This window comes from Eublepharis macularius, chromosome 7 (assembly GCF_028583425.1).
Source record: "Eublepharis macularius isolate TG4126 chromosome 7, MPM_Emac_v1.0, whole genome shotgun sequence".
NCBI lineage: Eukaryota > Metazoa > Chordata > Lepidosauria > Squamata > Eublepharidae > Eublepharis > Eublepharis macularius.
In genome coordinates this window covers 143774914-143802213 of record NC_072796.1, presented here as the reverse complement: position 1 = coordinate 143802213, position 27300 = coordinate 143774914, and the positions used below count along the sequence as shown (strand labels likewise).

General features: G+C 54.0%; 1 protein-coding gene across 2 annotated transcripts; it reads left to right on the top strand.

Moving 5' to 3' along the window:
* The first annotated feature begins 10804 nt into the window (after positions 1-10804).
* LOC129333047 (sphingomyelin phosphodiesterase 5-like) lies at positions 10805-26531 on the top strand. 2 transcript variants are annotated; one of them, XM_054984360.1, is made up of 8 exons: positions 10805-11111; positions 19267-20816; positions 21038-21110; positions 22097-22237; positions 22340-22429; positions 22816-22879; positions 23716-23866; positions 25034-26531. In XM_054984360.1, exons 2-8 carry the CDS (start codon positions 19356-19358, stop codon positions 25136-25138), a joined length of 2085 nt encoding a protein of 694 aa, XP_054840335.1. In that variant the 5' UTR covers positions 10805-11111; positions 19267-19355; the 3' UTR covers positions 25139-26531. The 2 variants fall into 2 exon arrangements, with proteins under 2 accessions (XP_054840335.1, XP_054840336.1); XM_054984361.1 differs by lacking the exon at positions 10805-11111 and adding an exon at positions 17412-17497 and having other exon boundaries at positions 19267-20285.
* The last annotated feature ends 769 nt before the right edge of the window (positions 26532-27300 follow it).

Sequence of the window (27300 nt, the reverse complement as noted above, 5' to 3'; positions counted from 1 at the left end):
GCCGAGGTGCCAGTGGCCAGCCTGAAAGCTGACCAGGTGCCAGACAGCGCACAAAAGCCATCCAGCCAATGGTGAGGTGTGATGTGGGCCACCCAGAATCACTTTTGGAGAACTGACATGACGATTACTGTTGAAAAGGAAGGACGCCCCAAGCAAGCACCACTCGGACAGGTCCAGAAGCGGGGGGCGGGGGGCTTATTCGCAAGCTGTGCAAAATGATTCAACTTCAGCCCAGAATGGGGAAGGCTGAACGAGGCTCCCGCGATGCTGAACGAAGAAAAGGCAGCCGCTGGCCCTCCCAGGGGTGAATGGGGAAGCATCAGAGAGTATCACCCCTGGGCCCACTCTGCCAACCCAACTAAAACATGCAAAATTCAGCATTGCCAAGGAAAGATACAGGAGGAACTTGTGAGGTGTAATGCCATAGAGAAAAGAACACCGCAGGGTCCAGAGGAAGAACTTTTTTTAAAAGTTCTAATTCATTTTATATAATAACTAAGCATAAACTCAAAATATAATAATAATGATGTACACATATCAAAGGTAGCATAAATAATTTAGACAAAAAGAACGGGCCTCAAAAGATAAAACAGAACTTTCAGTGGGAGCAACCACCCAGGATTCCTAAAGACACTTTCCTGGGAATAAGCCCACTGAGTAAACTTCAGTAGGAGCCAGAGTAGATCTGCGACTGCGCTGTCGAACCACGGAAACGAAACCTCTCAAACTTGAATTTCTTTCCAACGTTTCTGTCTGGGGCTGCTTTCACATGACGGCGATTCTTTGTTCTGCACTTTTTGCCTCTGCAAACACTTGAACACCCATGGTGTTGGTGGAGAATCTCCACTGGACTTCCCTTTGCAGTTTCTGCAGAACTGCCGTTTCCTCTCACACACGCACACACACAAACACACACACAAACTTTTGTTTGTTCTTTCACTGTATTAGCATGGGAGCTGTACGGTAATCAAGATCTGCAGGCCAGGAATCACCCCGTTCCTCTCTTCCCCTAGGAGCCCGCTTCTCTACTGAGCTGTACAGAAGCCTCATGACTGAGCATAATCTTTCTGGGTCCACAGCCGAGATGACCAGAACGAGTTCTGTCTTTTAAAAAAAACGTAACGTGAAGAGTAACCCTCAGGAGAGCCCTCTGGAGACCACAATGCCAGCAATGCTAGATGGCATCTCATGGCTGTCCTGCGGAGGGAACGTATGAAGAAACACCCCTCGACCAGGCTCTGATGCTCGCATAGCGCCCATGCCAGTCAGAGTCCCTAATGAGCCCACTGACCTCTCCCAGTCATGGAGTGCTGTGGCCCTGACCCCCCCCCCCCCCGTGGCTGGCAGCCACTGATTTGGACACACGTCAGCGGCCCACGTGGCCCTGAGATCATGCTGCCCGCACGTACCTGCAGAAGTTCAGTCCGAGAGAGCGGGGAGCCCCTTTCCTCCCAAGCAGGCATACTCCAAGGATCTCTGCAGAGGTGGCTTTGAGCCCCTGGCTGCAGCTGGTTTCCTTTTGGGCACGGGACACACACAAGAAAGGAAGCGTGGCCAGTCCAACATCCCCACAATCCCATATTTCCATTGGCAGAGGCAATGGCAGCAGGTGACAAGACCCTTCCTGGCAAGGGCTGTGACTCCAGCCAGGGTGGGACTTGGGAGCACCAACCTTTTGCCAGGTAATGGGAATGCAGACAGGGGGGGGGAGCGACATGGGGGCATTCAGCTGCACCCTCAACAATTCTCTCTCTCTCTCTCTCTCTCACTCACACACACACACACACCCACAGAGGGGGAGCCGCTATTTGGCCCACTGGGAACACTTGCATGTACTGATGGGCTTCACTGTTAGAGCGAGTGTTAAACTACGCTGCGGAATTAAACGCCGAGCTGGTCAGAGAGGCAAAAGCTTTATTTGAGGAAGTTACATACTTGAAGGAAAGGGGGAGAGATAGATCCTAGCTATCTGACTACATCTTGCAGAGACAGAGAAGAAGTGTGGCAGGAGAGAGAAGAAGCAGGATCTTGCCCTGTTTAGCCCAATAGGAGACAAGACAAGGAAATGACCCCCAGGAAACAAGAGAGGTGCTACTCTCACTGTCCTAACTAAGTGATCCTTGCTGCCCCCTGCGTGGTAGGCTCTTCTTACTTCTTGCTGCTGCAGGACACCAGACATTGCTATTTCTAACACCCCTTCTCAATGTCTAGTGTACAAAGTCCACAAAGTTCAATCTTTCACGTAGACTTTGAAATTTCTCTTTGGCAAGTGGCTTGGTGAGGATGTCTGCTGTCATTTCTTCTGTAGGGCAGTACTGTAGCTCAACAAGCCCTTCTTCTTGCATATTTCTCACAATGTGATTCTTTATGTCAATGTGCTTGGTTCTTGATCCAATTCTTTCTGTATTTGCAAGCTTTATGCAAGATTGATTATCTTCAAAGAGTTGTATAGGTTTGGGTTCATTTATCCCAAAGTCTTCTAATAGTTGTAGAATCCACTTGAGTTCTTGGCATGCTTCTGCTGCTGATATGTATTCAGCTTCTGTAGTTGATGCCGCTACTAGGTCTTGCTTTCTGCTTGTCCAACTGATTGCTCCTCCACCATAAAAGAATACTCGTCCACTGGTAGACTTTCTGTCTGTGATGTCTTCTGCCCAGTTAGCATCCATGAATCCCACTAGTCTGGGATTGTCGCTTGCTGGTAGCTTGAGCTTCAGTTGTGCAGTACCTCTCAGGTATCTTGCCAGTCTTTTGACTGCTTGCCAGTCATTCACACTTGGTGATGCACTTTTCCTGCACAGTATTCCAACTGCTGCTGCTATGTCAGGTCTGGTCACTGTACTTATGTAGAGCAGTTTTCCAATTGCTTCTCTGTACACTTTGATGTTTCTCAGAGGTTCATTGTTTCCATTTTGTTTCAGGAAATCTGTTTCCATTGGAGTACATGTTGGTTTTCCATCTTTCATGTCCATGTAGTCTAGGAAATCCATGATCTTTTGCTTTTGATTGAGAAGATAGCTTCCATCTTCCTCTCTTTCTATTTGAACTCCGAGGTAAAAACTGACATTTCCAAGACGCTTTACTTCAACCTCTTGGTTCAGGTGCTGAATTATTTCATCACAATCTTGTTGATCTTCATAACAAAGAAGAATATCATCTACATAAATCAGGATAAAAGTCCATTTGTTGTCTTTCTTTCTTGAGTACAGGCAGCGTTCTGCCCCGCCTTGCTTGAATCCTTCTTTGATGAGCATTTGGTTCAGTTTCTGATTCCAGGCTCTTGCAGCCTGTTTTAGTCCATAAATGCTCTTCTGTAGTTTGCATACAAGTCCTCTGTCTTTGGACTGTTCAAATCCAGGAGGCTGTGTCATATACACATCTTCTTCCAGCTCTCCATGAAGAAAAGCAGTTTTCACATCCAGATGCTCCACATGCATCTTCCTTGCGGCCGCTATGCTCAGTAGTGTTCTTACTGAAGTGTATTTCACTACTGGCGCAAAGGTTTCATCATAGTCTTCTCCATACTTCTGGGAATATCCCTTTGCAACTAGTCTTGCTTTGTACTTTTGTACTTCTCCATCTGCATCAAGTTTGGTTTTGAAAATCCATTTGCATCCTACTGTCCTTTTTCCAGGTGGTAGTTCTGTGAGAATCCATGTCTTGTTCTGGATCAGAGAGTCAATTTCTTCTTTAGCAGCTGTTCTCCATTTCTCTGCTTCTCTTGCTGGCATTCCTTCTATGTCTTCCCAGCTAGAAGGTTCTGGTACAGCTTCTGTTTTTGCCAGGTAAGAGAATTTCAGTGGTGGAACTCCTTTGTTTGCTCTGTCTGAGCGTCTGACACTTGGCTCTGCTTCCCCTTCTCTTTCTGTGGGCTCTGCAGGTGTCTCTTGCGTCTCAGTCAGGTCCCAAAGTTGCACAATCTCTGGCTGCTGTGCTGCATCAGCTTCCTTTGGTGCAGACTCTCTGGTGTCAGGCTTGCTTGCCTTCTCTTCTTCATCAATGTGCACCACATGGCGGATCTTCACCGTGTCTGTCTCTGGGTTGAGGATTCGATATCCCTTGCATCCCAGTGCATATCCAACAAATATGCCTGCTTCTGTTCTGAGATCCATCTTAGACCTCTTTTCCTTCGGAACATAAGTGTAGGCTTTTGATCCAAACACTCTCAGATGCCTTACATTGGGCTTGCGGTTGTACCACAGTTCAAATGGTGTGCTGCTTGCACCCTTTGTAGGTAGCATGTTCTGCAGATAGGCAGCAGTGTTGATAGCTTCTCCCCAGTATTTTTGAGGTAGCTGTGTTTCTTGCAGCATGCTCCTGCACATCTTTGTGAGAGAACGATTTTTCCTCTCCGCTATCCCGTTGAGTTCGGGGGTGTATGGCACGGTCAGGTGATGCTCTATTCCTTCAGCTGCTAGGAAGCTTGTCATCTCCTTCCCCACGTACTCGCCTCCATTGTCTGTGCGGATAGCCATTGGTTTTCTCTGGAATCTGTTCTGTACCATTGCTAGGTACATCTTGAATTTTTCCAGTACTTGGCTCTTTTCCTTGAGCAGGTAAATCACAGTAAATCTTGAAAAATCATCAGTAAAAGTCAGAAAGTACTTACTTCCACTGGGGGTTACTGTTCCCATGGGTCCACAGACATCACTGTGAATCAGCTCCAGTGGTCTTGTCGTCTGCTTCTCACTCTGTTTGGTGAAAGAAGGTCTTGTGCCTTTGGCTTGAATACAGCAAACACATTTCTCTGCATCAGGACATTTTCTCATTTGCAAATCATTAGTCAGATTCTGCCTTTCAAGCTGATATATATAATCCATATTAGCATGTCCAAGCCTTCTATGGATAAGACTAGTACAATTCTTGTGAGTGCACTTTTCAATTAAATTCACTGTGCCTTCAGAGCAATCCAGCATATACAGGCCATCCTCTAATGTGCCTTGTGCAATTAATTCACCTTCATTGCTAATAAAACATTTCTCTCCTTTGAATACAGTCTCAATTCCTCTTTTGGCCATTGCAGAAACCGATATTAAATTAGATTTAAGTTCAGGTACGTATAGACAATCAGTGATCTGCACTTCTCTAGTTTGGCCACTGGGTAGTGCACAACATGCAGATACGGTCCCTTGTCCCCGAGCCGTTAAAGCCTCTCCATTTGCTGTATACAATTTATCGGGGCTTTCATTCATCTCATTAAAAAACTTCTCGTTGTTGCAAAGATGGTTAGTACACGCACTGTCAATTGCCCATTTGCATATGCTTTGATCATTTTTACCAACATTTAAACAATTCTTATCAGATCTGCTTTTCCTTTGACCATCGGCATTAGGTGACTTAATGGCTGCATTAGCATTCCTAAAGCCCTTTGTTCCCGTCCATCGTGGCGGTTTGATCACTCTCTGCGAATCACGAAACCAACAGTCTTCCTTTAAATGTCCTTTCTTTCTGCAGACGCTGCAGGAGAAATCACTTCTTGAACTGACTCTTAAAGCTAGCTCTCTTGGCTCACTTATATGATCCAGTTTGCTAAAACTTTCCTCTTGCAGTCTTGCAAGTACATAGTTTAAGCTTAAATTTTCTCTCATTTCCAGCACATGTACAATGCTTGCATAAGATTGAGGAAGACTAGACAGCAAAATTATAGCTAGATCCTCATCCTAGATCTCCTTTCCAAGGGATCTTAATTTCTGTGTTAATTCCATGAAATTTGCAATATGATCTTTCAGTTTTTCCTGAGGCTTCATCTCAATCCGATACAATTGCCTCATTAGCAAAATTTTAGTTTTAATTGATTCTTGACGGTTTATTTCTAGAAGAGACGTCCACATTTGTCTAGAAGTGGGCTCATGAATTACTCTTATCAATTGTTTATCACTTAAAGCATTAATGATAATAGATCTTGCCTTATTGTCGTGCTTGACCCATTTGGCTTCCTTCTGAGGATCTCCAGTCGGTTTTTCATCTGTTACTGCAGACCAGACGTCCAGTTGAATAAGATGGGCTTTTATTCTTTCTGCCCAAAGATCATAGTTCCTCCCGTCGCCTAGTCGGTCGATCTGGAACCCCTGCTGTGCTCCCCAGGAGTCCGCCATCTTTCCTCTATTGTCTGCCATCTGTGCTTTAGCCTGCGGCTACGGCAGAACTTTTATTGCTCTCTCTTAACTTCAGCTTGCGTTAATTGCCTCTGTGGCCCATTACCCTGTTAGAGCGAGTGTTAAACTACGCTGCGGAATTAAACGCCGAGCTGGTCAGAGAGGCAAAAGCTTTATTTGAGGAAGTTACATACTTGAGGGAAAGGGGGAGAGATAGATCCTAGCTATCTGACTACATCTTGCAGAGACAGAGAAGAAGTGTGGCAGGAGAGAGAAGAAGCAGGATATTGCCCTGTTTAGCCCAATAGGAGACAAGACAAGGAAATGACCCCCAGGAAACAAGAGAGGTGCTACTCTCACTGTCCTAACTAAGTGATCCTTGCTGCCCCCTGTGTGGTAGGCTCTTCTTACTTCTTGCTGCTGCAGTACACCAGACATTGTTATTTCTAACATTCACATACCCCCCTCCCCGGAGCAAATAGCGGCTCCTCAAGGCCATTTCAGGTTAGAAAAATGACATGGGAGGGGGGAGCCAGTTTGAATCAGGCCCCCCCACCCCTGGGAATTGTGTTTTAGCACAGACTTCTGGGCACACACCTGTTTTGATGGGACCCAGCAATGGTGTGCCCTGGAGCTCAGCCCTTCCCAAGCTCTGCTTCCAAATCTTCAGGAATTTCCAAGACCAGAGTTGGCAACCCAGACTGGAACTCCAGGGCACGATTCTTCAGTGCTGTCTAACAGAGGCCCTCCCTGTGTCACAGAGCCTGCCCGTCAGGGAATAATAATAATAATAACAATAACATTCAATTTATATACCGCCCTTCAGAATGACTTAATGCCTAGAGCAGTTTACAAAGTATGCCATTATTATCCCCTCAACAAAACACCCTGTGAGGCGGGTGGGGCTGAGAGAGCTCCTAGAAGCTGTGACTAACTCAAGGTCACCCAGCTGGCTTTGAGCAGAGGAGTGGGGACTGAAACCCGGCTCTCCAGATTAGAGTCCCACACTCTTAACCACTGCACCAAACTGGAAGCAGCTAACCTCCCCAGCCACTCCCACCCCACCCCACCCCACCCGGTCTTTGGGCCGGCCAGGGTGCATGACTTGCTCTGTGCTGGCAGAGCTCGGGGACTTCCGCTGCCCCAGCAGACTGTTCAGCAGGCCATCAAACTAAGAAGGCGCCACCCCGGGAACAACCAACCAACTATCCTAGGACGAACCCTGCCCGAAGCGAAGGAATATCAACCAGATTATTTAATTTGTATAATTTTATAAAGTGCCCAAAGTGCGTGTCCTTGGATCGCTGGTTGTTCAGTGGGCCAGGCAGCAGGTTGAGCACCTTGAACGGAGCTGAACTCCAGGGCAGACCTGCGGGTTTCCCGAGCAGAGGGCTCCCATGGATTCCAGCCACACATGATGTGCAGGGGAAATTTTGGAAGGGGAGGGAGGCGAGTCGCAGCAGCCACAGTTCCCCCTCCCGCCCAGCTCGATTCTGCGGCCGCTTCGCTTCATGGGGAAGTGGGGTTTCACCCCCCCCCCCCGGGCACCTCTTTCTGTGAGAGCGAGCGAGGCTGTTCCCTTCCAGCCTCTTGGGAGACGGGGGCAGTCGGGCCGACGGCACAGCCCCACCCGGGCCTCAGGACAGGGAAGGGCAGATCCGAGAGCGTGTCGGCCGTGCCTTTTTCTTGCCTCCTTGGGGGCCTCCCCGCGTGCTCGGGCCCCTGCTCAGCCCAGGGCCCTTTCTCCCATTCGCCACCCGCCAGTCTTTGCTTGGCCTTGCTTCTCTCTCCACCCCCGCCCTCTTTCCCCGCTGCTCTCCCTCCACTTTCTGCTCGCCTACTTGTTTCTTTAAAACATTTATCCCCCCCCCCGCCCCCATCTCCTTAGGCTCAAGGCTGCTAACAAGGCGGCTAACATGCTGCAAGGACACAAAGCAACAGAAAAGTCCGTTAGCAAAATAAAACGGGCACAGCTTAGACACACACATTAAAAACACAGCCAAATCTACCAAGACTATGTGCCCTCCACCAAGCGCCCCCTGAAAGAGAGCCACCGCGCAGGCACCCTCTGCCCCCGCTGGGGCTGGCCATTTCAGAGGACGGGGTGGCGGGAGCAGCGCCGTCACAAGGCGGAGGCTGCCGGAGGAGCACGGCTGGCGCAGGGGAGCACGCTGGGAGACGCGGTTCAGGAAGGGCGAGGGCCCTTTCAAGGCGATCACCAGCACTGCGAATTGGGGCCAGGAACAACTGGGCAGCCGGTGCCGCTGAAGCAGCTCTGGAGTTGTGTGTTGTGTGAGTGAATGACCCCAGACAGCTTTGAGGTGGAGCTACCAGTGGGTGTCACGCAGCATCATACAACATTGTGCAACACCCACGCTGGGTTGGGAAATTCCTTTTGACTCGGGTGCAGCCTTAGGACAGTGGGGCTTGGGGATGAGCGGGACCTCAGCCGGGTATAATGCCACAGAGCCCATCCTTCAAAGCAGCCGTTTCCTCCAGGGGGGCCTGATCTATAGAGTCTGGAGATCAGTTGCAGTTCTGGGAGATCTCCAGGCCTCACCTAGAGGTTGGCAAGCGTTGAGATGGTGTGGGGCATTAGGCAGCCCACTGCAGCCCTGACATCACCAGCTGTCATATGCAGCCGGACAGGGAACATCTGCAAGACCAGCGGGGCCGGCAGAAAGGCCCCGGGGCAGCATAGCACGGCCAGGCCCCCTAGCTCAGTCCCCACATGGGGAGAGCCAGCTGTGCATGGGTGATGCTTTGCAAGACTGGGGTGTGGGCGGGTGGGCGGGTGGACCAGCCCAGACACTCACTCTTTTGGCTGATGTGCATGCCGGCAATGCCCGCACTCACCCTGCCCGTCACTGCCATCAGCTCCCTGGCGCTCCAGCACCCCTTCCTCGCCTCATTCCCTCCAGTCCTGAGCATCACGCGTGCCCTGCCCCTCCCTAATGGGGACCCAAAGCGGCTTCCGTCATTCTCCTCTCTTCCATTTCATCCTCACGACAGCCTTGTGAGGTAGGTTAGGCTAGGTGGGCGTGAGCGACCCAAGGTTACCCGGCTAGAGTGGGGATCTGGACCTGGGTCTTCCAGAGCCTAGTCCAGCACTAGAACCACTATGCCGCTGGCAATGCCGTGTGCTCTAAATGTGCAGCATCTGTGCCACAGGCCCTGCCCTGGGGTGTCCTGGCTGGGCGTATATATAAAGCTGGGAGGCTGCGATTGGGTGCCAGGGGTGTGTGCCCAGCCACTGTGTGTGTGCGTGATTGGCTGTGCCCCTAGTCAGCATCCTGCGCTACCCAAGGACTTGTGGACAGCACCATGACTGGGGGTGGGGGTGGGGGCGCGCTTTGCCTGTCCCATTGCATGGGCACCTCTGGGTTATGCTGCCGTTTTTGCTGGCATAACTATACACCACTTGTGATGGGTTTCCTGGGCTGATGCAGCATAGGGAGCTGGCTAACTCAAGCCACACACCCCGACACGCTGCTTTCCATGCCCGGCAGCTGGCCACAGTGGGGGCCCACTGGCCGCCAGCCATGCTGCTGCGCACCTTTGAGATACACTCACATAAAACTGGTGTAACTCTGAGACAGGCTGACATAATGCTTAGTTGGCTCCCTGAGCACTTCCGTTTCCACCCCCCCCCCCCCGCCCAGCACAGGGTTATGACTATCACGCTCCTTGCCCAGGGGGCACGTTGTTATTCTGTTTTCTCTTCCTCCACTTCTTTCCCTCCATGCTCGTCCTCTCTGTACAGCCCTGTCAGAAAAGAGATCCTCAGGGCCCGTTCCCAGTCCACAGCAGGCCCCCCCAAGCATCTAGGAATTCAGTTCCAAGCACAGAACTGCGGGAGAATGTCTAAGCAACAGGACCAGGGCAGACATGGGGGTGGCGGGGCACAAGAGCCGTGGTTCAGCTGCGAATCAGCACTCTACTGGTTCGAATCCCACTCCTGCCAAGAGTGCAGTAGGTGGCCTTGGGTCAGCCACTCCTCCCAGCCCCAGCTCTCCAGCTGTGTTGTGGGGATAGTAACAGCACTAAGTTGTTCACCACTCTGGGTGAGGCACTAATCTGTCTAGAAGAGTGGTATATAAGCGCAGTTATTGTTGTTATTGTTATTATTATTAATATTAATGTGGTTGGGGTCAGTCTGCAGAAACTGTAATTAAACAAATATCTGATCAAAGGTGGTGGTGGTGGGGGTCTAAAGTCATGTGGCTGGCCTGCCCAGTGCGGGGCATGAGACAGGTGTGTGGTGCGGCAGGACTCCCCCACCCGAGGAGCACGCTGCAGCAAGCCCCGGGGCAGAAACGGCAGGAATTGCGCACACGCACACACACACGTCAGGGCCCGGCGCTTTCCTCTCCGCGTTCCTTCGGCTTCTTAGTCAGCAGCAGTGGAGCTGGGTTGGGGCTGCTCCAGCTCACTTGAGCAAATGACCTTTGCAGCAGCGAACGGGGGGCGGGGGGGTTCCTCGCCCCTAGGCTGCCCCTAATTATTCTCGGCCGTGGAGGCCCCGGAGGAGCGTGGCCCGCAGTGGACCTTGGCGAGCTGCCTCCCTCCCGCTGGGCGTGAAGCTCTTGCCTCCGCGGCCTGCCCCTCCCGCCGCCCTCCTCCCTTCGTGTCCAGGCCCACGATCGGCCTTTCGGCCTCTGGGCAAGCACTGCACGGAAGTTAACTCGTAATAAGCCGGGCGGGAGCAGGAAGCCTGGCAGCGGGGCGCGTGAGTCAGCCGCCAGATCAGAGGGCACTTAGCAAGCGGGACTCGCCGACGCACCTGCTCAGGAATGCCTCCCCGAGCTCGTCGGCAAAGCAGGTGGACCGTGACGGGGCGTGAGTAAGAGCCGCGCTATTTAGAGCACGCGCAGGCGGCCCGACGGCCAGCAGCGAGGACGAGCGGCTCGGGCCCGGAGTGGCCGCGCTCCTCAAGTCCCTGCAGAGCGTTCCCGGGGAGGCTCTCCGCCAGGCAAGCGACGGGGCTGCTGCAGACCCGAGACCCCCATGTCAGAGGTGGGTGTTCGGGAGAGGGGGGCCCAGGCCAGGAGGGGGCAGCAAGGACCGGGCACCAAGCAGGGCTGCTGGGCTGTCGCGGCCGCCGGAGGGGGGGGGAGGGGAGGGGGGGAGGGGGCTCTCCCGCCTCTCCGCCCAGCACTGCTCAGAGCAGGAGCGGTCGGCCCTGAGCTTGGCCGTCCTGCAGGTGGCGGAGTTGCGAAAGGCATCGCTCTGCCCTGGCACGCTGCACCTGCCGCGTGCTGAAAGAACCGACACAGCTGAAGCTCTGGGCAAGGCTTCCTTCCCGAACACGGGGCGCTGCTTCTCTGGGCCGAGCCCCGGGAGGCTCCTGACAGCCACGCGCCTCCTTTCGCTCTCCCAGCCCGCGCCCTCTGCGCTCTCCTTGGGGATTCTGCGCAACATCCCCCGGGAATTTCCTGTCTAGCTTTTGGAACCACAAAGACAGCTCATTTCCTTCCTCTCTTTTGCTGAAATCTCATATCCCCCGTGGATCCGCCACCTCTCTTCTTTTTTGTCATGTATGAAAATGATTCCGTTTACTTCTCCTCTCCATTTGGCTTTACCCCGGACGTTCTGCCTCCGTGTGCAAGAAAGTCCCCTGAGCCCTTCCAAAGGGATGGCGCCTTCTGGGTTCCTCCGCTGTGTTTCTCTTTGAGGTCCCAGGCCCTGCCAAAGGCCTCCTCTGGCCCAGCCCGGCTTCTTGCACACAAGAGTCCCTCAAACAGAGTGTAAAGCTTGTGTGGTTCAAAAACAAAATCTAGACAATTATCCGTTTGTATTGTATTTTATTGCAAAATGTCTGTTATTGAAATACATAGCCCTGGCGGAGCTGGTGGTCTTGGTCTTGGAGATGTTGCTGCAGGCCCTGCATCTGGTAGTGCTGAGGGCCTTCAACGACCTCTACGCTGAGGCCCCTTGGACTGCTTCGATGACCCCCAGGGCAGCCATGGAACTGCCCCAAGTTGTGCTGGACTGGTCGCCTGAGGAGGACTGTATGCCGGATCTTCTTTCTGCACGGGTGTGTGTGTGTGCGCGCGTGCGCGTGCTGTGGCAGGAGGGAGAATCCTGCAGCCTGTGCCATGGTCAGGCCATTGCTTGCTGAGGAGGAAGGTTACGTTGCCTCGCTCTCTCCACAAGGGTGGAAGACCCCTTAGGATCGCCCAGCCCCAGAGCCAAATGGCTCCGGGAATTCCGAGGTCCTAGACAGGGACTCTGCAAAGGCCACCAGAACAGCCTGGAATGCTGATTTGCAGGATGCCATAGACAGAGAGGCTCCTCGCCCCCCCCCCACCACCCAAGGAAGGCTCTGCCCCGTTCATGGGCCGGAGAGCTGGGAGCTCGGAAGAGGCTGGGGAGAGACACCAAAGAGCCCCTTGGGTGGAAAGCTCACTCCGAATGCGACAGGACGCACTATCGAGGGCAGAGGGGGTGCAAAGGGGGCTCTCTTTCCCACACCGTTGCATTGGCTGAATCTCATCCGGGAAAACTATTGAGAGCGATTTGGGGCTTAATATCTCCTGAGCCACGTACTTCTGATGCTGAGTTGGAAATGAGGTGTGATGATTTTACCGGACACTTTGCCGATAAAAACTCTCTGATCCAAGCTGACATCATTGGGAAATGGATCCTACACTAGAAATCTCAGCTGCAACCTTGGGTCGGAGTCCAATGGACGGCTTCCCGTTGGTTTTCTTAACTGACACCAAGAGGCTGCTCAGGGCCCTGCTTAATGGATTCTCAACTATCTGGACTATTCCAATCATGCCAGGAGAAAATATTAAAACCTTTGGGGAAGATGATTAATAGCTCCCTCTGACAGCTCAAAGAAGCTGGGATTAGGCCCCTTCTTCAGAAATCTTTAAATTAGACGGAGATGGCAGTTCTCAACCTGAGCCCAGACTCCCCTTTCCGGGCTGGGGCACTGAGGCGGCGGTGGGCATTTCTGGAGGAAACTTCTGCCCCGACCCATTTCAGCCTGGCTTTAGGTTAGGATTCAGGGCTGAAACAGACAGCATTTGTGCTCTGCGTCGATGACCTTCACTGGCAGCTGGATAAGGGCACTCCATCCCCAGAAATATTGTTAAACCAAACAGCAACATTTGACACATTCGGACCCTGAAATCTCGGTGGACTGACTGCAATAGTTGTTTGTGAGAAAAGGCACCGCCCTCCATTGGCTTTGCTTGTTTCTTGTTGGCTGATGGACTCTGCTAGCCAGGGCCTGGTGAGTGCATACCACAAAGGTCCATTTTACCCCAAGCTCTTCCATCTTTGTGTTAAATCTTTGGCCGAGGTCATCACCAGGTGCTTTGGCCACCCGTATGCTGAGGGCAGCCTGCTTTGTCAGCAGCCACGTGGCTGAGGGTGAACAAGCCAAAGGTTAATCCAGACAAGATGGAGGTGATGCTGGTTGGGAAGGCAGAAGTTTTGGCTGGTGTTTACCAGACTTTGATGGGGCTGAGCTCTCTGTAGAAGATAAAGGGAATGCTTGGAGGTACTCAGCCTTGGATTCAGCCTTGCTCATGGATAACAGATCACTGCTGCCGCCAGGAGTGCATCTTGCTCACGACTAGCCCCTGATCTAGATCCTGCCAACCTGGCTCCATTGATCCATGCTGCTGTCACCTCCAGATTGGACTACTGTAATGTGCTGTACATGGGGCCGCCTTTGAAGACGTCACTCAGAAGTTGCATTTAGTACAAAATGTGGCAGCTGCTTGGAAAACGTAAGTGCCGTGCTGCATCAACGCCACCGGCTGCTTATTTGCTCCCGAGCCTGATTCAAAGCGCTGGCTCTTCCCTTTAAAGCCCTTCACAGCCTGGGGTCCTCATCCATACCGAAGTGCACCCCTCCCTGCACCATTTATACGCTTCAGGCAGCCTCTTCCTGAAAGTGCCCTCCCGTCGGACTCTCCGTACAGCCACAGCAAGATGGTCCTTTGGAACGGTCTGCCGGCGTGGGTGAGGGAGGCACCTTCCCGTGCAGTGTTTAGGAAGGCCGTCTTACTCCAGGCAGCATTTGGGGGAAGTGAACGGTCCCGGCAGGCTGGGCTGAGCTCATTGGACTCTGGTGTATTTGGTGTTCTTCTAAGTCTTGTGTGTTTTAAAACTTGAGTGCTTTTAAAGTTGTGATGTGTGTATTTTGTCTTGTTAACTGGACTGTTACCATTTCTGTCCCCAGAACTTGGTTGTTTCATTGTGTGGCGCCTGGAGGGCAAGTAAGTAAGGCCTTTCCCTCAGACTACTTTGTTTTATCCCCTGATTTCCGTATGCATTTTTGTGCCCTTCTGTTTTCACTTCCTCTGTTTGTTTGTTTGTTTGTTTTTCTGAGTTTTTTCTGGTTCTGGTGAGACCACTTTTACCCTGATCTTTTCCCAGAAGCCGATTTTGAGTCAATTTTTTTCCTCGTGTGTAAGGATTCTTTTGGTGTTGCCTGTCCCACCCACTTCCACTCACCTCCCACCCACTTTTCGATGAATGGACTGTTGTCCTTTCCTTGCTTCCATGCTGAAGACAAGTGGTTTCGTTTTTGAACTTTTAAAAAAACAATTCAGCCCTTACATATCGATATATGCGGGTGCCAAAAAAAAGCCTGTTCAGCTCTAGAATATCAGTATATTGATATACAATTGTAATAATAGACTTAGGAGATTCTCTGAATTCCCAGCTTTTGTTAGGAAAAGAAAAATGTAAATCCCTTGCATAGATATGCCTTTTTCCTTATATAGAAACTTACTTTTTAAAAATGAAATCTGGGAATTCAGAGAACCTGCTACCCCTACAATATAGTGATATAATGATATTCTGGTGCCAATTGAATAAACTGCAAGAGCCCAGGGAGGGAGCGTGGCCACTTCTGGTGCCCCCCCCCCAAAGTTGGACGGCTTGAAAGGGACAAACTTCTTTGCGTGTGGTTCATAAACAGAAGTAGTCACTGTTAGAAACCGCTGTCCTCACATTGCGTGTGTGGGGGGGGTCAACTCAACCCTCCCCTCCCGCCAGCTGCAGCCCCCTGCCCGGCAATGCTGCCCACCTCCTGCCCTTGCATGTCAATGGAGCTCCCCGCTCTTTGTCTTCATCCTTAAGCATCTGTTATTTTCAATCTTTTTTAAAATCCAGCCATTATATCAAAATAAGCATGCTCAAAAAATAAGGGAGGGGATGCTTTGATGCCACCAGTGACTCCACCGATGACAAGAGCCCCCGCCCTTGAAAATCCGGATTATTTAAGGCATGAGCAGGAGAAAATAAACCAACTCCACAGCTGTAAAGTGCAGAGGGGCCCCAATCCAGGGGAGGTGCTGTGCCCAACCCAGCTCCAATGCCTGTGGAGCGACTGCCAAGAAAAGCAGGCGAAGTCAACTGTGCAGAAAAGCTCAGAGGCGGGGCGGAAACGTGTCAGCTGCAGAAGCGAATGTTCTTATCTTCCTTCGCACAACGGTGGTGTGAGATAAGGCGGAGGGAGCCGATTCCTTGGCAGTCTCACTCCTTCTGCCCACGCCAGGAAGCTGCTGGCCCAGTGGCTCACAGCCCAGCCCCGGGTGGGGCCTGCTCGGACCCAACAGGCTTTGGCACTCCGGCCTCCAGCCCGCAGTTGCCACCGCCCTGCTTAACAGCATGAATATAGTTATGACCTGTTCAGGCGGGCGTCCGTCACGTCCGGATTGCTTTGTGTCCTTTCCTTGTTAAAAGGGGCCACTTCCCAAGGAGGGCACTTCAGCTGACGCACCGTGGCAAAGCGGGTTGGATTTCAGCTGGGCACTGGCGACCCTCACGGGCACATCTGCAAGGGGTGGCTTCCCTGCCTGCCTGGGCAGCTGTGGCAAGCTGCCGGTTGCAGGAAGGAGGGGAATCAGTGCAGCTGCAGACAGGGCCCCACCTCTACCTGAGGGTTGGTGGGGGGGGGGGCGTGGATTCACGCTGACCTTGCCGCACTTGGAGCGGTGGCGGGAGAAGGCAGGCAAGCTCCCCAGAGGAGCCGATTGCCTTTGCAGCAAGCACAGGGAGACCCGGTCCCTCTGGCGCACCCTCTCTGGGGCCCAAGGAGCTGCGTCTCTCCTCAGAAGCAGGGCTCCCAGGCAGCAGGTAACCTTGCACAGCATCGTGAGCAAATGGGAAGTGACTCATCTGCCCACTGGCAGGAAAAGGGGAGGCTCAGCCTCCAGATGCCGCTCCGCTCCGAGCAAGCCGGTTGGGGCAGAAGTGCTCGTGCTGGCGGGAGAGCAGCCTGGCTTGGAGCCCCTCTGTGCTGGAGCAAGGCCAGCGCCTGGGATGGGAGGCACGGGCCAAGGGCTGGGTCTCTCCCACCGCCCTCCACCCCCCCTCCTTTCCCCTGCAGCCAGGCACAGCTGCTGCTTCCTGCTTAGGGCCAAGGGCTTTTGCTGCTGGAGAGGCAGAGGGTGGGGACTGGGGGTGCAGAGAAGGGCTCCCTGACCGAGAGGGAAAGCCCCGGGACCAGCTTGCTTTGGAATGGGTTTTAGCTCTGGAGTCCATTGCTTTAATATAATAATAATAACATTCGATTTATATACCGCCCTTCAGGACAACTTAATGCCCACTCAGAGCGGTTTACAAAGTGTTATTATTACCCCACAACAATCACCCTGTGAGGTGGGTGGGGCTAAGAGAGCTCAAGAGAACTGTGACTCGCCCAAGGTCACCCAGCTGGCTTTGTGGAGGAGTGGGGAATCAAACCCGGCTCTCCAGATTAGAGTCCCGTGCTCTTAACCACTACACCAAACTGGCTCCAATGATGGGTGGTTTTAAAATATGGTTTCAGTGTGTGGATTGTGAGGGTTTTTCCCCCCCTGCCCTGGGGGCCCCTTTGAGGGCAGAAAGGCAGGATATAATTTTTGTAAAAGAAAGAAAGAAAGACTTGCTTTCAAGGGTGGCATTCGGAATGGGCTCAGGCAGGCCCAGCCTATCTATGTAATATTATCTTGGGATCTTGTCTTAGATAATAAGCACTCTCTCTCTCTCTCTCTCTGCATGTTTTGTGACTTGATGTGTAGTCTGAGGATAACAGCATGTGGTTGAGTGCTGGCTTCTGTACATACTTTTAGTTTGTGTGTTGAGTTTGTGGCACAGCCTGGATTATGGCTGATTAATATACTAGCCCTTGGGGGGCAATATTCTGCAGGTGTTAGAATGCCGCCTCTGCTCCCCACGGAGAAGGTGCCATCACTGACGGCTGATTTGCATATTATAAAATACGTGTTAGAACACGTCCCCCACGTCTGATGGAAGTGGTGCTGCATCGTGGATGCTGCTGGCAGGTGTTTTGCTAGTTTTTCGGGTGCTCCTGATCGCCTCTCTAATGTTCCCCACATGGCCTTTCGGCAGCCGTGACCCCCTGGACACTTAAATGGTTCATCTCGATTTCAGTAAGGCTTTTTGATAAGGTTCCAGATAACATCCTTGTTGACAAGTTGGTAAAATGTGGTTTGGATCCTATCACTGTTAGGTGGATCTGTAATTGGTTGACAGATCACACCCAAAGCGTGCTGCTTAATGGTTCCTCATCCTCTTGGAGAAGAGTGACAAGTGGAGTGCCTCAGGGATCGGTCCTGGGACCTGTTCTGTTCAATATTTGTATAAATGATTTGGATGAAGGAATAGAGAGAATGCTAATTAAATTTGCAGATGATACTAAATTGGGAGGAGTCACAAATATGATACAAGACAGGATACAGGATGATCTTGACAGGCTGGAAAAATGGCCTAAAACATAAAAAAATGAATTTCAGAAGAGATAAATGCAAAATTCTGCATTTAGGTAGGAAAAATCAAAGGCACACTTATAGAATGGGAGAGACTTGTTTTGGCAGTAGTATGTGTGAAAAGGATCTAGAGGTCGTAGTAGACTTTACACTGAACATGAGTCAGCAGTGTGATGCAGTAGCTAAAAAGGCAAATGCAATTTTGAGTCATATAGCCCAACAGAAGTATAATGTCCAGATCACATGAAGTGATGGTATCACTCTACTCTGCTCTGGTTAGACCTCACCTAGAGTATTGTGTTCAGTTTGGGGCACCACAATTTCAGAAGGATATAGACAAGCTGGAACGTGTCCAGAGGAGGGCAATGAAGGTGGTGAGGGGTCTGGAGAACAAGTCCTAGGAGGAAAGGTTGAGGGAGCTCGGAATGTTTAACCTGGAAAGGAGATGACTGAGAGGTGATATGATAACCATCTTCAAGTACTTGAAGGGCTGTCATATAGAGGACGATGTGGAGTTGTTTTCCGCTGGCCCAGAAGGTCGGACCAGAACCAACGGGTTGAAATTAAAGAGTTTTTAGCTAAACATGAGGAAGAACTTCCTGACAGTTAGAGTGGTCCCTCAGTGGAACAGGCTTCCTCGGGAGGTGCTGGGCTCTCCTTCTTTGGAGGTTTTTAAGCAGAGGCTAGATGGCCACCTGACAGCAATGCTGATTCTGTGAACCTGGGCAGATCATGAGGGGGAGGGCAGGAAGGGTTACGTCAGTGCATAGTTCGCATAACCCGTTCTTACACTGCCAGGGTAATGCTAATCGCTGTTATGGTATCTGGCCAGGGATTCTGGAGGTTTTTTGCCATCTTCTGGGCATGCAGTAAGGGTCACTGTGTGTGTGTGGGCGGGGAGGTAGTTGTGAATTTCCTGCATTGTGCAGGGGGTTGGACTAGATGATCCTGGGGGGTCCATTCCAGTTCTATGATTCTCTGATTCCCAGGGGCACAGCAACCCCATTTGGACCAGGACTGCAATGTCTCGAGAGAAGGTGCCAAGAGATGCGTCAGCATTTCTTACGATATTTCAGATGTTTGCATCCTACCTCTTTGCCCGGTTGCCAGCAATGCAGCTGGCAGCACATGCCAATGACACCCCTGCTTCAGAGCCCTGGGCGCTCCAGGGCTCTGAAGCAGTGTCCCTTTAGTGTGTCCCGCTAAAGAATGAGAACTCAGGCTGAAGCACCAGCTTTGGAAATAAGGTCATGAGAAAGCACGAGTGGTAAATAATAATGTCAGGAAATCTCAAACACTGGGGAGTTGGCATCAGCCCCCCCCCAACCGTTATCCCCCCCCCCGTTCATCTGTAATAGGGGGAACTGCCGTGCCCCCGGTGCCCCCTTGCGTTGCCCCCACAGGTCTTCATGCCTGCTCTTTCTCTCTTGCAGCATCAGTGGTGACCAGGAAGCCGGTCTTGCGACCCCTTGAAAGCTCGGAACAGCTCCTCCAGCCGGCCCCAGCACTACCCGCCCCAGCCATGGGTCTACGAGAGTCCCCCTACAGCAGCCTCTTCCTGGGGGGCTTGGATGCCCTGGCCAGGGACGTCCTGTACCCCAGCTATTGGCTGCTGAACCAGCTGCTGGCCTTGAAGCAGACCACCGCAGAGCAACAGGCGCACCGGAGCCAGCGATGGCAGCTGCCCCACGCCCTGCACGTCCTGGCCCTGGGGCCCCTCCTGCTGCTCCTTTTGGTCCTCTACATGCCCCTCTCTCTGCTGGGCTTCCTCCTGTGGCTGCCCCTCCAGGCCACACGCCGCCCGTTCGCCTACCTGCACACGCCCAGCCAGGCCTCGCCGGAGGAGTGGCTGCTTCCTGGTAAGGGCAAAGCCTTCCAGTTCATCAGCTCCAATGTTTGCCTCCTGCCTGAAGGTCTGGCCAAATTCAGCAACCTGGCACAGACGCAGAAGCGGGCTGTTCACATTGCCCAAGCACTCATTGGGGCCGCAGGCCTCACCGCTCCAGCCCACAATGTGAGCACTAGAGGCAGCATCCAGAATGGCTCCAGGAGGCAGACGTACGGGGCCACCGAAGCCAGCCCCCCACGGGCATGTCAGCGCTCTCCCAGGGGTGACACTGATGGGACCGCCGAGGTGCCCCTTCTGGACACAAAGGCTGCGTTGCCTCGGGAGGTCACCGCCTCTTTCCCCCCGGACCTGGACTTCCTGTGCATGCAAGAGGTGTTCGATCGGCACGCAGCAGCACACCTTCTCCAGATCCTGGCCCCCTGCTACGAGCACATCGTTTATGACGTGGGCACCTACGGGCTGCTGGGCTGCTCTGCCCTGAAGCTCCTGAACAGCGGGCTCTTCCTGGCCAGCCGCTACCCCCTGCTGGCGGTGCAGTACCACTGCTATCCCAACGGCCGTGGGGAGGATGCCTTCGCCGCCAAGGGACTGCTCTGTGTGCAGGTGAGAGGCGGGTTTGGGGGTCAGGGACGGGCACGGGTGCTCAGAGCCGGAGCCTTGTCCCAGCAAGGTCAGTTGGGGCTCCTCAGGCTGTCAGGGGTCAGGCCGGGGGACCTTGCGCGTGCCAAGCAGAGGCTCTGCCACCGAGCCTTGGCGGCTACTCGCACGCTTTCTCTTAGGAGTCCTCCCAGTGCCAGGGACTCTGGCATCGGTGGGACTGGCCTGCCAGAGCAGAGCAACAGGGAATGCTTCCGGGAGCGCTGGTTCTCTGGGACATGGGTGGCGGGTGGCTGTGCGTGTTCTCTTCTTCCTGAACAGCCACGTTTGGAAGTCAGCCGTGATTTCCCAGAGGACCCAAGTCCTCCCGCTTCTTCTCTTTGGGTCTGCTCGGCGGGGCGTTTGAGGAAGGCGGCCTGGCTGCTTGGCGCTTTCTCTCCCCGCCTTCCCTGCATGGTCCTCTTCAGAGATCCAGTGGCCGGGCGCATGGCCTGGGGAGGACATGCTGGTGGCGCACATGTGCCGTGGGCCCTTGAGGTATGGGCAAGGCTGGCTACTCTTTGCTTCCTGCTGGCTGCTGCTGCTGCTGGGGGTGGGGGTGATTCTCCTGCGAGAGTTTGGCTGTGGCACGTCCTGCATCCTGCCCCAAGTTGGCCGGACTGGTTTGAGCTGCACGCGTGTCCTGCTCTGCATTTTTGTGCTTGCCCTGCATGGCCATTCATTCTGCCTGTAACTGCTTCCTGCTTTGCATGTCTCAGGTTCAGCTGGGAGTTTCCCAAGGGCAAAGGATCGTGGGATACTTGAACTGCACCCACCTGCATGCCCCAGAACGTAAGTGTGGGTCCTCCTCGCCTGTGAAAGACACATGCCTGGCCCTGACGCATGGCCGGGAGGCAGGGAGCACATGGGGTGCCGCTTTGGCTGTCTCCTGGCATTGGCTGTGGTCTCTCTGTCCACCTGACTCTCCCGCAGGCCAACCCAGACAGCCCCCGGCCCCCCAGAACACAAGGAGAGCTGGGCTGGGGCCAGGGCCCAAGCAGCCTGGGAAGGCAAGAGCAAGGCCCCCAGCTGCTGGGGGCCGGAGGAAAGTGGCTGTGGAAGACGGGAGAGGCACTTCCAGCGACTGTCCTTAGCAACTACTTACAGGGAAGGCTTCTGTGTATTTATAGCATGCTGGCCATCATAGTATCTTGTGGCAATGAGTTAGTCAGACCGTTATCTTTGTAGCATAACTTGTGTAGTGAAGAAGAACACACGAAGCCGCTGGGCAGAGCCCCCGCCTGTCCTCAGTAGCGTCTGGCGAGACCTGCTGCAACACTCTTCGGAGTCTTGGGAGGGGAAAAGGCCCCCCTGGCTCTGCCACTGACAGTCTTCTAAGTACCAGACTTTTGCTACTTTCATCAATGTATTTTTAACCTGCCCGTGCTTGAGCCAGGGGGCTCCTGCGTGTGAGACGTGCCTCTCCCACAGTGCGGGTTCCCCCCTTCAAGCCCATTCCTTACCGGAGGGCCTGAGCCCCTGGACTCATTTCCTCCCCCACCCCCCACCCCCGCAGGCTCCAGACAAGAACCCCCTGGTCTTCCTGTGGAATAGGGCAGACCGGTGCGGGGTGGGGGAAGCTTGCCTCCCACCCGTCCCCACTCACAAGGGCTCCAAACCTGCCTTTTACTGGGCACGCAGGAGGTCTTGGGCCTCTCCAAAGAAGGTCTGGAAATTTGGCCTCTCTTGCCACCTCTTCCAGCAGGGTTTGATGGGTGCCTGGGTGAGGTGTGTGCCCAAATGCCAACACACAACCCAATTTCTACCCAACACCACAGATGATGCGCAGGTGCGGTGCGAGCAGCTGACCCTGGCTCTGCGTTGGACACAGCTGTTCCAGGACACGCATACGCAGCCTGGAGACCTCGTGGCCTTCGACGTCTTCTGTGGGGATCTCAACTTTGACAACTGCTCACCAGGTGGGCGCAGGGGAGAGGAAGCAGGTGGGGGGGCCAGCAGACTGATGGGGGCGCCTGGGGCTGCCGCCGCCCCCTCCCGCTCACCCCCACCTTGCTCCTTAGATGACAAGGTGGAGCAAGACCATGAGATCTTCAACCTGTACACGGATCCATGCCGCATTGGGCCAGGGCAGGACCAGCCATGGGCTCTTGGTACGTGACTCCCTCACCCTGCAGGGCTTCCCAAGGCCACCTCCCCCGTCCCGTCCCGTCCCATCCCATCCCCCCCCCTCGTGTCCCAAGCCCCACGGCAGAGGCTCTCAGTGGGGATCTGGTGCTCAAATGCCTCGCCTGCTGCACCGCTGGACATCCCGAGAGAGTCCTGCCAGCTGCACCCCATTGGGCGGCCCTTGGAAGCTTTTGCACAAGGGTAGGAATAGGGAGGAGGCTTACGACTGAGAGTGGCCTGACACTCCAATCCCCCCTCCCCCCATTCCAGGAGCTTTCCCACTGGTTTGCATGAAAAGGGGGTGGGGGTGGGGGTGGAGAGAGAGTGTCCCACATGCCAGAAGCTAACATGGCTGCCCTGACCTTCACAGGCACCCTGCTGAACTACCTGGAGCTCTATGACGAGGCTGTGGCAATGCCAGAGACCATGAGAAGGTGAGGGATCAAAGAGGGCTGAGGTGGGAGCTTGGAGGACCAGGAAGCCCCCTGGGCTGTCTAGGCATCATAGGAACATCGAACTGGGATCCCAAGGGTCATCCCGTCCAGCCCCCTGCACAATGCAGGAAATTCACAGCTATTCCCCCCGCCTTCCCTCAGTGACCCCTGCTCTATGCCCAGCGGAAGGCAAAAAACCTCCAGGATCCCTGGCCAATCTGGCCTGGAGGGAAATTCCTTCCTGACCCCAAAGCAGTGACCAGGATTACGCTGGGCATGTGAGAAAGGGCCACGAGAGCCCAGCTCCGGCTCATGCCTTCATGCACTTCCTCTCTTGATGTTAAGTCAGTGGTCCATCATTGCTGTCAGGTGACCATCTGGCCTCTTCTTAAATACCTGCAAGGAAGGAGAGCCCGCCACCTCCCGAGGAAGCCCCGTTCTGAGGAGGAAACGCTCCAACTGTCAGGAAGTTCTTTCTAATGTTTAGCCAAAAACACAGGGTGGGAACTTGCCGAACTAGGGGGGGGAAAAACCCGGCTGCCAAGGCGCCAGCCTCTTCGCTGCCTGGGGGAGAGCCAGGCACTTGGGACCGCAAAACAAGCATTACAAGAGGAGGAGGAGAGATGGGTGCCTTGGCTCTGCCCTGTCAGTCAGTCAGGATCCGCTCCTAGGACTTCCTTCGTGGGGAAGTGGGGCTGTCTTCTTTGGGGTCTCTAGTGCTGTCCTCCTGGGCAGAACGAAGTGGTGGGCAAAGGGGTAGTGGGTCCTCAGGAGACCACCAAGGGCAATTCCTCCAGGCAGCCGCTTCCTGGGTTACACTTGTTCTTTTATTCCAGGACTCTGGAGTGTGCGGAGGGGCGGGAAAAGTACCTGGCAGGCCCCATCCTGGCAAATGTGCGCCCTGGCCTCTCCCCAAGCAGGAGCGAGGGGCGCCGCATTGACTACATCCTTTACCGGGAGCACCATGGCCCAGCACAGCTGAAAACGGTGAGCAGAGTGGTGGTGGGCGTGCAGGCTCTAGGGAGTGAGACGTGAGGAGGGGGCAGGAGGGATGCCCTCTTGGCCAGGCACTGGGAGGGGCGCAGAGTGCTGGCGAACCCTCCCCTCCTCGAATGCCTGTGCCAGGCGCAACACTGGCCGAGGGTCCCCTGGGCCATAGTGGGAGATGGGCCAAGGGTAGAGGCCCAGAGGAGGGGCTGTGGGGCAGGGGGCCAGCTCATGGTAAGCCCTGCAGTGCCACCAGGGACGAAGGCCAGGGCAGGGAGGAATGCAGGAGCATGGGCGACGCCCGGCTCTCATCCCCAGGCTTTGGAGCCCCCCCCCCACCAGGAGAAGAGCTTTGAGCAGCAACTTCCCCTCTGCCGTGGCTTTTCTGGGCAAGCTGCTCTCCCTGCCCCCCCCTTGCATGAAACTAGTTGAGTCCCTGAAAGCACCACAGACATCCCAAGAATGCCTGCCGATACATCCCACAGTCCGTTTATTGCCTCTGGACAAACATGGCGAAGGGAAGATTAAACAGCTCCGCACCACGCAGGGGATTGTCAGGAGAGCCCTGCTGGGTTGGGCCAGTGGTCCGTCTAGTCCAGCAACCTGGTTCACACAGCAGACAAAGTGGTTGCTCTGGAGGGCCGCCGGGCAGGGCTCAAAGGCCAGGGCTGCCCCCTTGCCCCGCTGCCTCCTAGCACGGCACCAGAAATAACCATTAGCAGGCTGTCCTTGACGGGTCTGTCCGATCCCCTTTCAACGCCATCTGTCCCGCCACCAGCAGTGTACTGCAGCGTCTAATTACTCGCTGAGTAAGGAAGCAGCTTCTTTGGCCTGCCCTGTAGCTGCTGCCCACCAGCTTCCCTGGTGCTCCTGAGCTCCACAGGAAAGGCGCTCAGTTCCTTGGGCATCTTGGCTGCCCGCCCTGTACGTTCCTCAGCTCTGCAATGTAACTTTTGGGACAGGGTCACTGGAACAGTACATTGTATTCCCAATGAGGCTGCAGCATAGACCCACACGGGGCATTATAATGCTAGCTGTTTTATTTTCTTTCCCTTGCCTGACAATCCCCAGCTCAGAGCTTGCCCTTTTCACTATTGCTACCTGCTAGAATCAACGTTTCCATTGCTCAGTGCTTTGGTTTAGCTGCCTCCCTCTCTTTATCCCTAGGTTGTGGAGAGCGTCTCCTACATCACCCAGCTGGCCAGCTGCTCCGATCACATTCCTGTGGGGCTACGACTTTTGGTGTCGCCTGTGGCACAGCCCGGGGCGTGACACTTGCCTGCTGTCAAGCCAGGAAGACGGGGACGTCTGTGGGCAAGGAAGACCAAGATGCCCCCCGCAGCCCTGCAGCGGAAGAGCCAGCACTTGAGACAGGATGGCGGTTGGCCCTCGGCCTCTCTAATGGACAGAGGTTGCCAACCTGGAAGGGGAAGAACAGCAGCTTCTGTAGCCACGGCAGCTGCCGGTGGGTCGTTTTAGGGGCAAGGGTGAAGGCGCAGACCCTCTTGCACTCAGAGCCCTCTCTGAAGGGCTCTTCAGGAAGGCTCTCTGCGGCTAGGACTGGTGGGGCAGCCCTGGTGGGCCAGCACAGGCTGCATTCAGAGCGGCAAAATCCAAGTTCTCGGTGGTCCAGACCTCTCCCTATGAAGTGGGCCCTGTGAACTGAACCCAGGCGACTTCCCATCTCAAGGTAGCCCAACCAGTCTTCTCTGGAGAAGGACTTGCTGGGAAGAGAAGGGAGCTGCAGACGCTGCGGTCCAGCCTCAGCCTAAAGACCCCTACCCACTGCCAACATGTCGTTGGTGGAGGAGGGATTGGCCCCCTCCCACCCACATCAATCATTTTCTTAGTTTTTCCCCATGCAGTTTGGCTTCTATAATGATTATTTAAGTGTTTTGTGCACAACAAAAAATTGACTAGAATTACTTTACAAATTTAACATACGGAACAAAAAAAGGAACACGTCATTTGCAAACTTCAGGAACGTTCTTGTGTTTCCAAAATACTTGTGAAAATTGAGCCCCAAATAAGTTACTCTCCATGAGCCAAAGCATTCCCACAAGGGCCTCTCATTCCATTGAGTGCGCTGCGCATAGGCCTTGCCAAAACCATCAGGATTCCGGCACTCTTTACTGTGGCTGGCCTGTGGGCCTGTCACCACATCCAAGTGACTTTCAGGCTCCAAGAGGCAATACTTTGTAAAAACATGTGCAAGAGCAGTGACTTTGCTACCAGCTAAATCTACACGCTGAATTGCCTCCCCACCCATTCAGCCTCAAGCAGCACATGTGGACGGGTGAGAACACATCTGGCCCTGCCCCACCAGCTACGAGAGAGAATGCGTGTGACGCGGGGGCCGCAGCTATTCAGGAGTGGGGCACGTGGGCAGCTCAGCATCATTTTCCTGGGACAGAAGTTGACCAAGAGACCCACACACTGGGACACCATAATCCTAACCCTGGCCTTGTTCTTGCTGAGGGAAACACCGCCTGCCGTGTGGCTCCTGGCGAATGGGTTGGCGCCACAGGGCCAGAGGCTCTCAGCGGGTGGGTTTAGGGCTCCGGGCACAGTGACCAGTCTGGGGCAGAGTGGCTGCCCGGGCAGGAGGTGGGATGTGATTTTGGAAGCCTTGTTTATACAATACAGCTTTGGGCTCTGAGTTTCAGTCTACTGTTTTCAATCAGGCTCTCCGGGCCTGTTCCCGTCTAAAATGCCTTCAGGCTGGCTCCAGTGTGCCTGTGTCTTGCAGTGCAGGCCAGATTGCGAGTGTGGTCGATCCACCCACCCCCATCGCTTCCCTGCTGCTTAAGCACAGCCTTCTTTGGCTGAATGAGACGGGTGGTGTGGGTTGGGGAGGGGTGATCATTTGAGTTCTGGCTTCGGTATTGTTTGCACCTCCTCCCTGGGTGGCATGAAGTGAGCCTGCAGTGCTGCTTCCAGGCCTGAGGCGGGGGAGCCCTTCCCCCACCTGTAAGAGGTCTGGGGGCCCTTTTAGTCCTGTTGACAGACTCCCCGGGGGCCGTTTCTGGTTGGGAAAGCAGCATGGGAGGGACGCTTGCGCGCACTTCCAGCGCTGTCCGTCCAAGAGAAGGCCCTCCCTGGCAGCAGGCACAGCTGGGTTTTCCAGGGCCTGGCAGTGGTACCATTGGCCTGGGTTTTTCTGCTGGAAAGGGCACCTGCTCTCACTTGGGACACACGAAGCAGCCTTGTACGGGGCCGGTCCCTCCTGGCCAGCACTGACTACCCAGCCTGGCAGCCGCTTTCAAAGAGCTAAGGCAGACCCCTTCCACGTCATCTGGTCCTTTTAACTGGATGTGCCGGGCATCGAACCCGGGCCCTTCTGCATGCCAAGCAGACGGTCTACTGCTGCGCCGCAACCCCTCCCCGTTATTTTATTGCACCTTTAAAACATGGCAAACTTCATATGGAGAGCC